Source organism: Schistosoma mansoni, chromosome 6 (genome assembly GCF_000237925.1).
Source record: "Schistosoma mansoni strain Puerto Rico chromosome 6, complete genome".
Lineage (NCBI taxonomy): Eukaryota > Metazoa > Platyhelminthes > Trematoda > Strigeidida > Schistosomatidae > Schistosoma > Schistosoma mansoni.
The window spans coordinates 7531669-7551397 of NC_031500.1; the positions used below are offsets into that span (position 1 = coordinate 7531669).

At 38.3% G+C, this 19729-nt stretch overlaps 1 protein-coding gene across 1 annotated transcript in view; it reads right to left on the reverse strand.

Annotated features, from left to right (window-relative positions):
• The window catches only part of Smp_158190 (putative organic solute transporter), a gene marked incomplete at its 5' end in the record, with an annotated part of 44437 nt that overhangs the window by 10146 nt on the left and 14562 nt on the right, over window positions 1-19729 (reverse strand). Inside the window, 4 exons of the mRNA XM_018798139.1 lie at window positions 2987-3156; window positions 7583-7674; window positions 10603-10678; window positions 13311-13401. Coding sequence (XP_018653111.1) covers window positions 2987-3156; window positions 7583-7674; window positions 10603-10678; window positions 13311-13401 — 429 coding nt within the window. The remainder of the gene's footprint in view (window positions 1-2986; window positions 3157-7582; window positions 7675-10602; window positions 10679-13310; window positions 13402-19729) is intronic.

Consider the following 19729-nt stretch of genomic DNA (forward strand, 5'->3'; position numbering starts at 1 on the left):
TGGTTTATACGCAATTTATTTCCTCAGGACCCTGGAGCCCATGTGCACCATTAGTTTGGAATCAGGGTTCTTCAACTCCCGTAGGTGGACCCTCCGTGTCCACCAGCCTGGTTAAGCGCTGGACTTTCGCATTTCGCCTTCTCAATTTCGTAAACAACAGTAATGCCACGAGAAGGCAGTGAGTAGGACTTCCCTGGCAGAGGCTATATACGCATGGTCATGTGAGAGCATTTCGAGAGGGAGAGTGGACTCCTCTTACTCTCGGTCGTACCAGGGCATTTGGGAGCCGACTTCGGCGTTTAGGTCTCCCAACAGGATGATGCAATCCTTTCTTAGACAATTCGCTATGATCGATTGCAGCCTCTCATAAAACTGACCCTTGTTGTCGTCGTTGCTATCATTGGTGGGTGCATAACATTGGATAACATTTATTGTGATTCCCTCCTTCTTTGTTTTGAATGATGCTTTAATGATTCTGAATCCATGAGATTACCATCCTATAAGTGCATTTCGTGCATCTTTGGACAGAGTTAGAGCAACTCCCTGAGTGTGTGGAGAATTTTCCCCTTCGTGACCGGAGTACAGCAGCATCTCTCTTGTATCTAGCCTTTGCTGTATCTTGCTGTTGGCTTGGATCCAAAGGGTTCCGCTGATTCTCAGCATTGTCAAGTTGTATCACCTCATTTCCGTAGCTATTTGACTGGTCCCCTCGGTGTCCTACATTGTCCGGACGTTCCATGTACCTATAAAAAATGTTGCTCTGGTTGTTAGAAAGGGCATCGGCCTTGTGACTTTAGAAGAATCTCGGCTTTCATCATAAGGTGTCATAATTCTATCAGGGAAGAGTTAAAATGATTTAATTTGTTTAATCTGGTTGGCGGTTCTTCAGCACGATATTTTTCTACGGGATGGGGATTATAGCAACTATCTTACAACCGACTTCAATTACGGTTAATTCTTGTTAAGCCATATTATTAAGTTACTTAACATACAATGTTGGAGACCCTATGCCCAACTCTTCTCCTTTACCTGGGCTTAGGACCGGCAATAACTTTAGAATAGCTACAGGCGAAGTTGTTTACCAGAAAATAATGGAAAGTTTTGGTCAATGGATACCAAACTCATTAAGGAAAGATAAATCAAAAGATCAGTAGTGAATGAAATTCAAGGGATCCATTCTTCATCGAATCTATGTTAGGCCATAGTCCTGCAAACCAAACACACCTTGGCGATTAATAGTGTCAACACCAGAGACTCCAAATTACAACTTGCCTAAGGAACTCTATATAATATTGAAGCATCCTAATCAAAACAAATTTCGTCCAAATTATCTTCTCGAAAGCAACGAACAACTCTCGGACACGCAAAAAAACCAATGGCAACTGTTATATACTAGTGAAGACATAAGTACAGGTAACTTCCGGGACCTATTAATGGACTATTATTCTACATATATATTCATCTTATTATATGCTTCATTTCGACCTATAGATTATAATTATACGACTTACTGTTCCTAAATTATACTCAGTTTATTGATTACTGTTTCCCACGTTCACAGCCACATTTGGCTTGATCTTGTACAAATATTATTTCCTATTTTATGGTGTGACGCGGTCTGTCTGTCTGGTATATAAACCAAGTATGCTTGAAATAAATGATTCACGTGGTTGAAGCTGCAATTGGAGTTTTTGGACTCAATTGGAAAAGCTAGGCGGATAAGGGACCGATAAGGGCGCTAGACTGTTCATACCGGTTGAACGTCATTGATTTGGCACAGTGCTAAGATTGGATAAGTCGTATTTCGATTGATGAATAATTCATGTGATAAAAAGCTGGGCATAAAATCATAACAAATTGGCGACGGCATTTTAAATTCATAACAGCCACGTTTCAAAGAGCTCACAGATTTGTGTCGTACAACATAGTTTCAGTTTAATAACCATATATAAGCTAGCAAAATACAGCTCAGTGAGATTACCCATGTCATGACATATGCAGAAATAATAATGCAAGGCTTTGAAGCTACAGTCCAACCAAAAATCAAACTGAATATATGAATAAGCTTATCTTCATCCACTTACATATTTAATGTCTACTTTTTCAAAATGAATTGACTATTCACATAAATATGCACACAAATCTTATTTTGCAATTTTTGATAGCATATGTAATACGTTTATTTTTTTAAGTTTTGACATGTTTCAACGTTAAATTAATTATTGAAAATACTACTATACTATGCTGTTCGTTCACACGTGTTTTTCTTCGCTTATAAAATTTCATATATTCAATGTTGTCGATCATTTTATTTTCACTTTCGAGATCTTATGTTTTGAGGATAATAATAATGTATTATCATGATCATTTTTGCTATTATTAGGTATCGATATCTTCAGTTTGAATTTTGGTTGAACTGTAGCTCTGAAGCCTTGCATTATTATTTCTGCATATGTCATGACATGGGTAATCTCACTGAGCTGTATTTTGCTAGCTTATATATGGTTATTAAACTGAAACTATGTTGTACGGCACAAATCTGTGAGCTCTTTGAAGCTTGACCATTGAACTATATTTTACAACAATGACAGATTCACATCCGTACTTTAACATAATTCAGGTTGAATACCATAAAAATAACTGAACAACTGCTTTAGCACAGACTTGTTTCGTGAATCCATTCATGTTTTCAATAATTTCGATTCTTGATAATTTCCCTGACGAAGCTCAGTCAAGGCGGCCTAGTGTGCCATGTTACAGTTGTTTTAATTTTCAATCACAGAGTATCTTAAAAACAAGCTAAATCAAAATCAGATTAGAAATACGAAGAATCATCCAACAATTGATTATTCGATGATGTAAACAAATCTATACATAAAACAATATAAGAGAACTGTAAAACCACTTACACTATACAATGATAAATTCAGCACTGACAAAAGGGGAGAAGCAATATTATGGAGAGGGAAAAAATAATTCAACAAACCTTGCCAAAAGCACAAGAATACAACGGATTTAACCACAGCAAATTTGATTGCAGGATCGAATGGTTGTAGGATGCTCCGAGTAGCCAAGTAAAATAAAACTAAAGCATAAAGTGCCACAAATGCAGATCCATTATATACTACTGTCACATATAAGTAGCCATTTGTAGCGCTAAAGAAGAAATTGACAAATATTATTTTTAAAAACTTGAATCGTTGTCGTATGATGTGATAATTATAATAGCTAATTGTAATAATTATTTCGACATTTGAAACAATGAGATAGACAGTTAAAGTATAGTGTTATTATGAATGATTTAAATGAATTTTCACACATAAACTTATGCAGTATATATATATATATATCGAAGCACTTCTATTGACATCAAATTCATTCGGAAAAAACTAAACGACATCTTATATTTTATTGGTCCATGGTATGATTTTATTACGACCGAAAACACCTCCGCTTTCTTTTATCTTAAATACTTTTAGAGTAAGTGAAACTTTATCGCGTAAACAATCCAGAAATCAACAATCAGGACACTTTCAGAAGCAAATGGAATCCTAATGGTCACCCAATACAACACGAAATTCACAACAGATGAAGCGAACAACGTGTAAACGTTATTTTAAAACCGGCTCAAAATGTCGTTAAAATTGGTTCAGAAAAATGTACTTGTAGAGATGGTAGGAGACGGAAGTTTCTTATCCTTGAAAGTTATAATAGTGGATGATAAAATAAATAAGGCAGATAAGGGATTAGTATAAAGTGATAGTTACTAGTTGTTTAGGCAAACCAATTAAACTGACGCATGGGAACCATGTTTAGCAAGATAATAATCATGAAAGAATAGATAGGATAGGATATATAGATAGCAATAAAAAGGGAACAAATGAAACTAATTTACAAATCGCAGTCTCGAAATGATGGTGCTGTTAGCAGGACATAGATTGGATTAAAGTGTGTTCCGTGCATGGTTGCGTAGGCACACACTGATTGGCTAACTCCTATCTAGTCAGCGCCAGTCGATACTTGGAGAAGACTCTAGAATCTTATCATGTATAAACTATAAATATACTAAAGTATCGCTTATTGTGCTTTCTTACTTCCATCTACCCTTGTTATTCGGAGTATAATTTCTTTCCTGTTCAACCGTGTTCTGACTTGGGGACTTGTCGAGTGAATTGGTGTCGAAGAATACTAAGCAATAGAAATAGCTGAGTTATAATAAGAGAAATTATAACAGGTGCCTTACCATAGTTCAAGACTGTGATGCGCTTTATAATATGAGTTACCAAATTAAAAGTTCCCAAACTAAAACGAGAACTACCTGTTTGATCGAAAAACTCGGAGAAAAGACCTAAAAAGCACCACGTAAACTGTGAAATGCCACAAACTTGACATCGAGATCAGGTCCCTACTGGTTATCAGTATGCAATAAGAAATAAATATTATTTTATAGTCCAGATTCCCAGATTTATTTGAACACTTTAACATTGGTACAAGGGGGCACCAAATAAATATGCGCTACACATAACAATGAGGCTGTGAAGAGACAGATAATACCAAGTGAGTATGATAAAAGAATAAGAACAACGAATAGAAGTCAGTGTATGAGAGAGAAATAATAATAATAATAATAATGGGAGAAACAGTTCAGTTAGCAAAAATATAACCAGAAGTAATTCTCTCACCTGAATAAGTTATGTTCATTCTTTATGAAGAAAGTAAAAGAAACATACAGCAGGATCGCCACTGGCTTCCATTCTGAGCTATGTCTGATAACGACCTAAACCACTGTTACACCATCTCTATGATCCCAACCAAGGAGCCGTGAAGGACCAAAAAAAGCCAGTACTGTACAGCTTTCTATCATACCACGACACGTCATACACTGACCACCTATCTGCTTTCTCCAACCAGTCCCAGTGTCGGCAAATACTGCACAACGTGGAATTCTCTGAGGAACGATTCGTAGGACATGTCCAAGCCACCGAAATCGACGTTCCAAATAGTGACTTATTGAATTATCGTCACTGTGCATGAACACACGATGCCAAACCTCTGCATTGCTAACATGGCGTTGCCACCGGATGTCAGCAATCGTTCGGAGACAACGATGATCAAACACAGATAGTCATGTAACATTCTCAACTTGGAGAAGCCAGGTTTCACAAGCATAGAGCAAAACTGCTCTCACCGACGCGTTATAGATCCGACCTTTTACAGCCAGACTAACATCACGAAGGCGCCAAAGATGGTCCAGATTGGCATAAGCCGCTCTGGCTTTCATTATACATGCATCAATCTCAGTCCTGTCCAACGAATCGAAGGCAGCCCTGATATCAAGAAACACTACGATTGTTGGCCTGCGATAAGTATGACGGTGTTCTAACATTTGGTGGAGGGTGAAGAAGTGATCAATGCATCCTCGACCAGAACGAAAACCAGCCTGCTCCTCGCGAGTCTATCGTTCTCGGGTTTTAAACAACCTACGAAGAATGATAGAAGCCAATAGTTTGGACGCAATTGGAAGTAGACTTATCCCCCGATAGTTGTTACAGGAACAACGTGAACCCTTTTTAAAGATAGGGACGACTATCGACTCATTCCATGATGTTGGAACACTTTCTAGCTCCCAAACCTTTGCAAAAAACACCGTCAGTTTCTTAGCCAGAAAGTCACTACCATCTTTAAAAAGAGCTGGAGGTAAGTCATCTGGGCCCGGTGATTTGTAACGTTTCAAGAGTTGGAGTTCCTTGCGGACTTCCGCCTCGTTTGGTGGATCAGTCGTCACCGCCCATGGGGGGCAGGACAAACTGGTTGATGTTGCCGGAGCAGCAGGCCAGTTGAACTGCCCTTCGAAAAATTCCGCCCATCGTCCAAGACGTCGAGAGGTGTTAGTGATTGGCATCCCGTCATCCTCGTAGATTGTTTCACTCACACCAGACTTCTTGCTGCCAGTGGCTCGGATGAGTTGGAAGAGCTTCCGGCAGTTACCAGATGCAGCTGCTGCTTCCATCTCATTAGCACGCTCCGAACACCAGGCTTCTCGGTCCTTACGCAAGCTTTGCCCGATTTCACTACGTAACAGCCTTCGTTTGTGGTCAAACTCACGGTCACCCGGAGTAGACCGACGGGCTTCCATCAGTTGTAAGGAGCCAGAAGAAACCCAGTGCTTGTAAGCGGGACGTTTCGCGAAGCTGCAAGCGGCTTTACTCGCCATTTTCATGGCGTCGAGAAGATTCAACCAATGCTCATCTATACTTTTCGGTGGGATGGTAGCTAGCCTAGAAGCCAGCTCCGCTCGATACTTACTTGCAACAGAAGTTGCAGCCAGTTTACTAACATCGGTCCGTTGATGGCGGTCAATCCTTCGGCCACTGAAAAGTAAGGTGAGATTAGAACAAACAAAGGCATGATAAGAGTGCAGATAGGTACTCCGAAAGGAGCGGAAGTCTTGTAAACAATCACGCCAGAGGTAGCCGATAACGATGTGATCAATCTGAGTCTAGGTTTGAGATGAAGAGGGAGTACGTCAAGTAGCACATCGATGATGACTGTGTCGGTAGTTAGTGCTAACCAGAAACAGGTTGTGGTCTACGCACAGTTGCAGTAGACGATTACTGTTATCCGACCTGCGACTAACAAGTCCCTATCGGCCACCTAAACGACTCTCTTCTGTGCCTAGACGCCCGACATGAGCATTCAAGTCTTCGGCTAGCACCACAATAACTGTCGAAAGCACTTTCTGTAAAAGAACAGTTAACTGGTGGTAACACTCATCTTTGACCTCATTCGGGTTTCAATCTGTCGGGGCATAGGCGGAGATGACGAAAAGACACCGTTTCTCACGCCGATTTCTTCTCATTTTGATGGAACTTTCTAATCTAACAGCACATAACCGACTGTTAATGGGGATCCAATCGATTAGTGCTGCCTCAGCTCTAGCGCTTAGTGCGACACCAACGCCAGCGAGACCGGACGAAGATGCCAAAGAACCCCCGGATAAACGCGCATGAAGCAGGCTTTTTGAAGCGACAGATGGAGAGCGAATTTGTATTTCTTCACTAGTCTTGAATACGGGTCTCGAATAGACTACGGACATCGATGTTAAAACTTTCTAAAGACAAATCCAAACCTATTTGCTGTCCGATCTGCATTAGTGTGTAAGCGATGAAGGAAGCCAGCTTGAATGGTATACGTGGTTTCAGAAAGAATGTTTCAGTATTCGTAGTCAGTGGTAGCATTCAACTTTCAACCAGTCAGTGACTGCAGATCGTTTATATCGTTAAATCTTTCCCCAGATGACATACCTAACCTAAATTCCTTACTACTGTTTACATCTCCAATTTGAAGTTAGGCTTTATTATGGTCGAAAAATTATTGAAATTTAATTAATAGTTTGGGACTCTCAATAACGCACATTTACAACGCATGAAATTAAACTGAGAGTTTCAATTCTATCACCATAAGACAACTAAGTCACTGGCGATAACTGCTACAACCACAAAATGATTAAGCCACTAATACGGTGCATCTGAAAACTGTTTCCACATCATGTAATCGTTACAGTTATTAATGATTAAATTACCTGAAAATTCCATGTTTATATACGCCAATTGCTTGTAGAATAATAGTTACAATCGATGTCAACGGTTTAATCACACAAAACTGTAAAGTAGCCTATTGAAATAAACAGAAATGAATAATTAAAAACTCAGTATCCAAAATTCTCGCTTATCCGCAATAATACAGGTGAATTTCATTTCAACACTTATCCGAAAAGTTTACAATATGTAAAACTGGGACAAAGTATGATATACTGTACAACATGAAGCAAACATTAGTGAAATGCTTATTAAGCAATTGCTTCAACCAGTGAAATATTGGTGATACGTAACAAGAATCAAGTCATATTTGATCAGAAAACACTACAACTAATTTACAACCAACAAGAAATTTTAGTGGTTTTAGTACAAAATTTAAGAATTAAATAAACATATAGTTGGGAATTACTAAATTTCCAAGCCTTACACTAGTTTTCTGAGTTCAACAAATTTATGAAAATCAATAGCATAAAATGAATTAATTAGAGATCTTAAAGTGTTGAATAAATCGTTCTCAATTTACAAAACTCCATATAGAAGAATGATCTCTAGAAAAGGTCTCAACTGGGAAGAAATCAAAAATAAACCTCTGAATGTTTACCATAGTTTAAGTGTTGAGAAGTGACTCACTGATCAAACAAATACACTTTTAACCAGTGAGTGACAGGTTCGAAACTTGCTTCAATTGTTTCGGTTCTGGTAGCCGGGCAATCACACTCGTCGTTACCATATAGAACAGAGATGCTAATCACATTGACAAAATTACCTGTTCTTCACGACTCATTAACCTTGTTAGGTTACCGGATGAGAAATTCTTGGAAAGAAGAAAAAGTTCCTAAAAATCTCGTCCACTATAGAGCATGTAAGAAATTTTTGTGAAGAAAGTAGTAGAAATATAGCGATAAAAAGTAAGAAGTATGAAAACTCAAGATAAAGAATGAGGGCATCCCACTCGAGTTACTACTTAAGATATACAATCGTATGAGGTTCATAGAGAGAGTAAAACCATGAGTTGTTCGTTCCGTCTTATGACTAACAAACTTGGTTGCGAGGTGGAAGAAATATATGAGTTGGTAGTATTGGGATTGTAGATTTTGAAACATTCCTCAAATATCACCAGAAAAAGTTGTGCTGGGAGGCATGAATATCCTGATTGAGGCACGCCTGATTTTCATGATCAGTGGTCGAAAACCTTAAGCGGTGACGAGGCTCGAAATCGGTCTCAGAGACATAAATGTCCTTGTTCCTTATCTTAGGTTAAATATTGAGTTTTGATATTATCCCATATTTTGATTGATCGGTTCCATCTGTTCTTTTCGTACTATAATCCCAAGTTTTAGTTTCTCTTTCACTAACATAGACATCAATATTACTTCTAATTCTTTGGTATACATCTTGTTAACTTTCTCTAAATATCTTGATGTGAAGTGTTACAACGTTGATCAATCCACATTTGTGCCACTTCAGACGACGGTATTTATGAATGGTGAATGATCGGCTACTAAATTTTGAAAAAACCATCTTCTAATTCGGTCATTATGAATAGTTGGATGATTATTATTTAGGTGTTTTCAATTTGAAGACAGTTTTCACCACAAACTAAGGTATCAACTAGAAAACAGAAAGAAACTTAACACATCACTTCTTGCCTTCTCAGTTCTTCCTATGATCAATGCCCCCAAATGCCCTGGTACGGCCGAGAGTGGGGAGAGTCTACTCTCCCTCTCGAAATGCTCTCACATGGCCACGCGAATATATAGCCTCTGCCAGGGAAGTCCTACTCACTGCCTTCTCGTGGTGGGGGTGTTGTTTACGAAAGTGAGAGGACGAAAAGCGAATGTCCGGCGCTATAACCGGATTGGTGGATGTGGAGGATCCACCTAGGGGAGTTGGAAAACCCTGATTCCAAACCAATGGTGCACATGGGCTCCAGTATCCTGAAAGAACGAATGGCGGAAGAACCTGTCATTGGTCAACGGCTACCATGGGACTGCATCTCCTCACGATGCTCCACTGCCTTGTGGATCAGACCTTTAGGTCAAAGGCTCGGGGTGTGGTCCCCTAAGAAAACCACCTGCTTCGGTTTGGGCACCCGGGCAGTATCACAGCCCACACACAAATGAATGAAATGATGAACTCTACTGACGATTCTATTCCTGCTCATATTATAAGCAAGACAATTTACATTATTATTATTATTATTATTATTATTATTATTATTACTTACCATATCGCTAATTCACCCCCTTTTATCCCCAATTTGTGTAACCTTACTCTTCAACTTATGCAGCAGCTCGCTCTTGGTGGAAAATCTGTCCTATCTAAACGATCTCCAGTCACTGTCTGGTTGAAAGTGAATGCTTCCACCGATAATGAATACTGAGGCAGTCTTTCTGAAACCACGTACGCCGTTCAAGCTGGCTTTGTCAGTGTATGACATGGTGTCGTGGCATGAAAGAGAGCTGCAAAGGGCTAGCTTCTGTTGGTCTTTCACGACTCCTTGGTTGGGGTCCGAGAGATGGTGCAACACAGTGGCTAGAGACGTTATCAGATATGGCTCAGAATAGAAGCCAGTGGCGATCCTGCTGCAACCTTCTTTTACTTTCTACATAAAGAATGGTTCTAACTTTCCTAACTGAAAGAGTCTTCTGGTTGTACATTTCAGTCCGCCTTATCTTTTCATCCCTTCTCTTCCTACTTTCATTATTTTGTGTGGCGCATATGTACCTGGTGCCCTTTTGTACCAATATATATGTGTTTAAATAAAATAAATAATAAAAATAACTATGATCAACCTATATGTATAGATCTAATATAAACAACGGCATGAAAAGTTTAAGTGAGACGGGGCTAAAAAAAATAATAAATGGTTATTCAAGTTATTATATGCCCTCTATTTAATACTGTTATTCTGGCAATTTTTATTTCACTCTATCCCTATTTTACACTCTCAAAAAGATGTATGAGGTTAAAATCCAAAAGTTAAATTTATTAAAAATCATACCTGTTTGCAAAATCGTAGAAATTCGATTGTATACGTTTGATTATAAAAACAACAAGTACAATATCCCCATGATCGTCTAAAAAAATATATGAGAGAATTAGTGACAGAAAAAGTTGGCTTCACTAACTTTAGTTACCAGTTCGCACAAATAAGATAAACATATATGCATTTCATAAATAATTCAAGATACGTTCCACACTGATCGGGATCATTCTTAATACAAAAAGCTGATTGGGTTGTTATAGTAAACAATCTATAGTCTCACCTTATACGTCCGTGATCCGACTGCACAATGACTGAATGATACTGATGGTAGGCGAAACATATATCTTGCTCAGTTCGAATATATCGAGTCAATAAAAATGTAAATGTAAGAAGTCGAATATGAAAGTATTTACGGGACATATATTCCAGACACTCGTTAATGAAAGAGAATGTTAAAAGACTGGAACAGTAGAAACGCCTAACACAGTAAATGTTCTGGATGCTAGATCCCCAGAAATCACTTGGTAAACGTCTCATCTTTGTAACTATTTTTAAAATTTGAATTCCTCATTTTCGCGCCAAAAGCCTCCACTTTACCTTCAGTTTGTATCCCCTACTTGGAAGGACCATAAATGTCGTTGGTTCTCTCCCTCTTTTAGAACGCTATTTTGTGACGCTTTCCAAGGACACTTTTGTACTATATACATATCCATATGTTGTGTGCTTGTTCGTTTGTGCTTCCGACTGCCTATAGAATTGTCGGGGATCCTAGATCCCCAGAACTCACTTGGTAAATGCCTTATTTTTGTAACTCTATTTTAAAAATTTGAATTTCTTGTCTTCGCGCCAAAAGCGCTCATTTTCACCTTCATGTTGCATTCCCACCAGGGAGGATCTTAAACGCTATTGGTTAGTTGCATCTTCTAGTATGCTATTTTGTAACGCTTCCCAAGAACAATTTTATGCTGTGCATATACTTTTGATTTGTACCTGTTGTGATTGCTTGTACTTCTGAGTGCTTGCGGAATATATTTTCCTCGCTTTGAACTTGAACATCTCTCTTTCGTTAGCGGGGCTGGGGCGCATCAGAACAGCTAGCTTATTGGTCTTTGGTCACAGAGTCTTTGTCCGTTCTCAGATTAGGGAACTCGTAATCCCTTCAAACATAGCAGGAATACATATATATCTACATATATCTACTAAGTAGGACTGAGGCGCAGTGGGATAGCTTATCCTGTCGCTATGTTACTGACTATCGTTTCGTTCTATAAACTAGAATTTAACTAGTCAAATGTAAAATAAAGCATTTATAAGTTACTCATACATAAATACCGTCATCTGAAGTGGCACAAATGTGGATTGATCAACGTTGTAACACTTCACATCAAGATATTTAGAGAAAGTTAACAAGATGTATACCAAAGAATTAGAAGTAATATTGATGTCTATGTTAGTGAAAGAGAAACTAAAACTTGGGATTATAGTACGAAAAGAACAGATGGAACCGATCAATCAAAATATGGGATAATATCAAAACTCAATATTTAACCTAAGATAAGGAACAAGGACATTTATGTCTCTGAGACCGATTTCGAGCCTCGTCACCGCTTAAGGTTTTCGACCACTGATCATGAAAATCAGGCGTGCATCAATTAGGAAGTTCATGCCTCCTGACAAGCATTTGTTTAATAATCGATGTCTTCGGACAGCATTTATAAACAACCAGTTTATTAGCCTGACTAATATTTGTTTTTTTACCATCTTGTGATAAATCATGTCTCTTCTTTCATATAAAACGAAAAAAATGGACGGGGCTGTCATCAAGAGTAAATGGATGAAACAGAAGTAATATTTGCTTTCTAGAATTAATAATTTGTCCCAAATCAAATATCAGCGGAAACGAGATCAGAGCCTATGCGTCCCTGAACAAATTTTTAACTACAGTTGTGTACTTCTCATAATAATATTTACATTTGCAAAATCACGTTCCTAGGTTTTCGACAAGTCTTTTAATAACAGTTTTGTGTTAGAGCTAGCGAAACTTTCTGACTTAGTTAAACTGAAGTAAACAGTAGTGAAAAGGTTCTAAATTGATTTTTCTAACTATTAAGGGATGGGTTTCGAAACATCCGATTTTAAATTATCATATATTCTTGTTTCTTAATAATAATATTGTAATCAACATCACTAATTATTCACAAGATATAACGCTATCACTTCTACGAATTCTTCACGGCTGAATAACATTTAAACCAGGGAACTCATGGCGAAAAATATCCCGCAGAAATGTGACAAGGTGGCCCAGTGATTGAAATAGTCGACTTTCAACCACTGGATTTCACATTCAAACCTCGACCCCTTACTTCGGAATATTCAATCAGAAAACGACGTGAACATATTCGCTAGAAGAAATCTATATTTATGAGGTTGCGATTTCTGATATGAAGTGAAATGATGAAGATAGAAACGAACTACGAAAGACATAAGTAGATAGAAACCAAGCACATGCAGATATAAATATCAGACAGTCCCGTTAATCAACTAAAGTGAACTAAACAGCAGACACGTAATTCGTATAATCGGTGCAAAGCACCTCAGAGATCGTCTGAAAACTCAGCTTTTTCAGCTAAACAATGATCGAAGCACAATGACCGAAGCACAATGACCTGAACTATAACTACAGGATAAAAAAAAATTAATTTAACTCTCAATTCTTAACTTACGGTAACTCGCGACCGCGAATTTCAGACAGGATGCAACTTTCTCCACCGAGATATTCATAACACAAACTTAAAAAACTATAGACCACAAATGCTAAAACGAATCAACAAAATAGAATAAAAAACAATAAGAAACATAAGAACAAATAAAAATCTGATCAAGAGAACCTATGAAACAAAGAACGAGTTTTAAAACTGTTATATCGTGTGCGTGCGTGCCCTGTTTAATATATGACGTGATATGACGGCCAATTGGAGAGCAGTAATTTATCGACCGGATCAATAATACCCGAAAACCGTATGAGCAGTCTTGAGTACTTATCAGTCCTACTTTCTGCCTAGCCCAGCCAGTTAAGTCCAGAACACCAATAACTGCCTCTGCAATATGAATCATTATTTTCAATCATACTGGGTTTATATACCAAACAAAGTGACCACATCGTACCATGACATAGAAAATAACATTTGAACAAAATTTGGCCAAATGTGGCTGTGAATAGGGGGAACAGTAATTAATGGACTAGGGATAACCCAAGAATGGTGAATCGTATATAATAGTCTATAGGACAAAATAAGGCTTATAATAAGAGCGACACGAATATGAATAGTTTAGTTATTTAGCAATTATACAATAGGAAATATACATATCACATTGATCCACAAATAGTTCTCAAAGTTATCATTCGTAATTCGCTTCGAAATATAACAAAAATGATGGAGATTTGTAACTCAGGTGGAGTTTTGTTCTTTGAGCTTACTCACAGCTTTTCCAGTCGATCTTGATTTTGATTGATTGTTGTTGACTTTTAACCTGCCATTGTCCACCCCTATATTTTGATTGTATCTCCCTTTGATTTGATTCTTAGTCCTATAACCTGGTAAAACGAGTGTCGTTATTTAGTACTAAAGATCATACTATAAACCATTTTGTATTTTTGCTATCTTCATGTTATTCAGATATGTAGAAGATACGACTGAGCTCTAGGTATATGACTGTGGTACCGGAAAACATGAGTTTTCTTACTGATTTACATAGGTTTTGATAGAGTATGAACAAACATAAAATGTAGACCTAAAGTGTTTATCAAATTACGTAAAGCTGTGTTAAATACGAAACGCTTAAATTCTTAAAACTGAACTAGTAAAAGATGATAGATGACAGGATTTCAAAAGGAGCAACTTAGCAACCATTTCTCACTCCGACAAAGAAACTTGACATCCCATTAAACTATTCCAGCGTAATAACTAATTGCATCACTCAGTCAAACATCCTTAACAGTTCACATATACATACACACAAATTTACATACATGTCGCTTTTGAATTACCTTGACCAAAATGACATGAAATTGATTTATTCAGACCTGTTTTTTTGATTGATCACATAATATTCTTGTTGTTTCGTTGTACTATTTCAACTAGGATTTGATTCTGGTTATTTATTCTCTGAAGATGTGGCTTACATTGGGTCACGAAACGTCAAAAAATTTAATTTCTCTACTCATTGAGCTACTACGAATATATTATTTATTTATAATTATTAATGTATTCTATTAATTGAACGACACTAGACAGACTAATCAAAACATACAACCATTCATAAATGGAGACTGAAGTAATTACTAGTAGAATATATTGAATGACAGTGAAATCTCACTATGTAGAAAAATCTAAGATCTCGTATTTTATGGGTGATATGAAATAAACTAGGTAGCCTAATGGTCAGCAATCCAGATATCGTTACAGCAACAACGCCAGCCTTAAATTACATTTACTTCACAAGTTGTAAAAGCTTAGGGAGTATTTACTTGAGGTCACATACAAACAAATATTGTTGAAACATGTTTCCGTCAGTCAGATACAACATAGGACCAGGCACATATATGCATCGGTCCAAGTTGCCATACCTCATCAGCACAAGATGTACACCGAATTCATAGAAGTAGTTAATTTAATGGTGGTAAGATATAAAAGAAAGATTGCATATAAGGATATGGTACATGAAGAAAGACAGATATGAAGCAATTTTAATTTCACGGTTTAAGGGAGGACAAAGAGTGTATACACCTACGCCATTGTGATCGATCCTGAGCCATGTCACCCAGAGTCTCCAACCATTGGTTACGATAGTGACGCGGACTCCAACCAAGTAGTCTGCATCTACCAAAATGGCTCAGACTAGAAGTTAGTGACTTCAAGCACTGATGCCACGTTTTGGTTTGGCCGCCCCTAACTCTCTTCCAACCATCGTCAATACTAGTCAACATTGAGTGTCGTGGTAATCGGTGTTCAGGCATACGTAACACGTGGCCCAGCCGTCTCAGTCGATGAAGATTCATGACTTCATCAACTGATTTACCATCATTCCCCAATACCCTGCGTCTAACCTCACTATTACTTACCCGGTTATCCCAGCAGATGCAAGCAATATTTCTAAGACATCTGTGGTCAAATACTAGTAACCTACGAGTATCTGCTACTCTTAATGGCCATGTTTCACAGCCGTAAAGTAGAACAGAGCAAACTGCTGTGCAGTATACTCGTCCCTTAATTGATAGACGGATATCTCGCCTTCGCCATAGGTGACGTGAGTTGGCAAAAGCCAAACGCGATTTTTGAATCCGTGCAGAAATTTCGTCAGACACCAACCCATTAGGGCTGATCAGACTTCCAAGATAAGTGAAGTTGTCGACGCGTTCGACTACTTCACTCCTTATCCTTAGTTTAGGCGTTGACGTAGGCCAGTCCTGGAGTAACAATTCACATTTAGAGGTGGGGAAACGCATCCCAAACATCCTGGCATTATTACTCAGTGCGAACAGAAGACTCTGCATTTTATCAGCGTCTTCACCAAACAGGACTATGTCATCTGCGTATTCTAAGTCGATAAGTGAACCTCCTTGTAGAAGATCAATTCCTGAAAATTCAGTCGACGAGAGTGTTATTTCCAGCAACAGGTCTATAATGAAGTTAAACAAAAATGGGGATAGTGGACAGCCTTGACGGACACCACTTGAGGTTGTAAAATCATATGACAGTTCGCCATAAGCTCTCACTCGACTGGTAGTGTTCGAGTAAAGAGCCTTCACAAGGTTTATGTATTTCTGAGTTACACCTTTTAATGACAGACACTGCCACAAAACCTCTCGGTCTACAGAGTCAAATGCTGCTTTTAAGTCAAGAAAAACTATCATTGTCGGACGCCGATAAGCATGCCTGTGTTCTAAAACCTGACGAATGGCGAATATGTAGTCGATACAGCCACGACCAGGTCTGAAGCCAGCCTGATTTTCTCGTGTTTGCAGTTCACGAGTCTTAGTTAGGCGCCCGATAATTATTGAGGCTAGTATTTTAGAAGCTATATTGGTCAAACTAATCCCTCTATGGTTATCACAGGATGATTTTGGCCCCTTCTTATATATTGAGACAATCAGAGATTGTGACCAGTTAGATGGGATTACGTCCGTCTCCCAGATTTTAGCCAGAATATTAGTCAACCTAATCGCTAAAATTGGGCCACCATACTTGAAGACCTCTGGAGCCAATCCATCTGGACCAGCTGCTCTTCCTCGTTTCAGATTAGCTTTAGCCTTTTGAACTTCAACTAGAGTCAGGGGACCTACTTCAATGTTCCATTCAGACTGTTTGGGAATGGTGGGTAACTGTAGAGTAGCTGAATGCCAGCTAAACTGTTCTCCAAAGTGTGCCGCCCATCGTTCTAAACGTTTGGACTGAGAGCAGATGAGAATCTCATCTTTTTCCGAGGTTGTCTCGCTTACACTTGACCTCTTAATTCCGGTTTCTTTTATTAGTCTGAATAGTTGCCTGGTGTTGCCTACAACCGCTGCCTTTTTCATCTCTTTTGCTTTCGTTGTCCACCACTGCTCACGATCGTTCCTCATACTTTTGTTTAACCTAGATCTGATTTGTTTTTGCTCTTCATCGTGTTCAAATCCTGATGAGATGAGTTTGCAAGAATCCATCAGTGCAATAGACTTAGAAATAATCCACTGGTTTTTTGTAACCCTTTGGTTTAAATTACTAATAGGTGTTACTGCTGTTTTCACAACAAATTTTATGAAGGTGTTTTGCGGATTGCGTGAAATACAGAAAATATTCTCTAGTCATATGCAATAGTGAGAGAAACAGTGACAAAGACTAAGGAATTTTATCGATTTACAATGCTCATGCCTGTCTATGACAACAGTTTAATACATTCCTACGGAGGTTTCCCAAATAAACACCAATCTGTTACTATGACAACCATATGACCGTATAACAATACGAAGTATGATTGGTTTAAATTTGCCTGAGATGAGTATGAAACAGACAGTAATAGCCACGTATAGGGGGATGTGTACCACCCACGCGAAAAATTGAAATGTATGAACAACGCGACCAGAAATTACGAACCGAAAGCAGATTAAATCGAAAATTTTAGTATGGTCATACACAAGACTGTTAAGATAAAAAAGGAAGTAACTAATAAATTTTCGTGTCACAATAAACACTGTGGATATTGGTCAATATATGCATAGTACTAAAGTAGTGAGTAAACTTGACAAAATATTGTAGGTTAAGCTGAAGATAGGAAAAATGGCAAAAAAACAAAGTTAATTAAACAAGAGGACAGAAAACCTCATGGTCATAGAACTGCGTTTCGTTTCATTCAACCGACCAAATAATTATTATCTAACAAAACTGCCTTCCGAAACATAGTATCTGTTCAAATAAATTCAGCCACACATTAGAGTAAACAGATGACAGGAGCGTGAATAAATTATTTCAACTGGTAACATAAGCAGAACAAGGTGACTGATGCTTTTGACTTCTACATAAGTTGAAATTATTTCAGTTGTTTATTGGGTACCCATAAGATTCTGACGATAAGAATTTCTTATAAATAGGAACGAAATACGCAAAACACATAGTGAATATATGGATTTCATTATTATGTTTAACATAAAATTTGATGCAAATGGGCAGTGAAATATTTCGCTCCATGCAAAGTAAAAGAGAAAAAAGAAGTACAACCAAGAACAAGAAGAAAAGTGAAAAAGAATAGTGTGTAGTCGGAGATACAGTTCAAATAGGAAAAAGATATAGAACTACTTATTTCAGATAAGGTAGTTCCTCTCACTTTTGTGAGGGATGTAAAAGAGAACTACAGCAAGATCGCCACTGGCTTCTTCTAATCTGAACCATGTCTGACAATATCTAAAGCAATTGAGTTGTACCATCTCCAGGACACAAACCGGGAAGTCGTAATAGACCTACAGGAAGTTGTTCTAAACCGCTTCCTTGGATACATATTACGGAGTCACGTCATAAACTGATCACCTCTCCGCTTTTTCCACCCAGCTCCAGCATCGGAAAACACTTCATGAACCGAGAGAGGCTGCGATGTTGTTCAAGCCACCGAAGTCGATATTTCATGAAGGTGACACTAACTATATTGAACCTCATTATAATTAATATGGTGTTGTCACTGGTTGTCAGCAATCATTCGGACAACGATGCTCGAGCACAGAGTGCCTCTAAGCATCCTCAGTTACAATAGGTCGCTCTCCACAAACACTGAACAGAAGTGTTTTAACTGACACATTGTACGCTCAACGGGCTTCACGATTGTGCAAAAGGTGTCTTATGTTGATATATATATATATATATACAGCTGTTTTATATTTTGTTCTCTTACAGCTTTTTCCACTGTCCTTGCTCTTTTAGGGCTACTTCCGATTCCAAGCCCCAGATACTTATTCGCCACACAAATCTCATTTGATTTATGAGAGGGTTGCGATACTGCCCAAGTGCCCAAATCGAAGCAGGTGGTTTTCTTAGGGGGCCACACCAGGAAACTTTGACCTAAAGGTCTAATCCACAAAGCAGTGGAGCAACATCAGGAGATGCAATCCCATTGTAGCCAATGACCAACAATTGGTTTACACGCAATTTGTTCCCTCAGGATACTGGAGCCCATTTGCAAGTTTAGAACAAAATACGTCGCTTAAAATTATAACATGGGAATCTAAGTTTGTAAAATAAAATAAAATTATCGGAAAGAGTTTTCTTGAGATTTTAGTAATTTTTTTATAGTTGAATTCATGAGTCAATTAAAGTCAGACCACTATGGAAAACTTGGAAGCACTGGACTACCGTTTCGTCCTATTGTGGGATTCCTCAGCAGTGCGCATCTACGATCCCGCCTCGCGAGATTCCAACCCAGGACATATCAGTCTCGCGCGCGAACGCTTAACCTTTAGACCACTGAGCCGGCATCCAACGACGTTAGTGTCTAACCTCAACCGATTCACGAAATTGAGCGACACATACACCATTGTCTTCAGTGGGTTACTATCTCACAACAGACTTGGTTGAACTCCACTGGTCACTGCTTCTTACTAGAACTCCAGGAAATATCT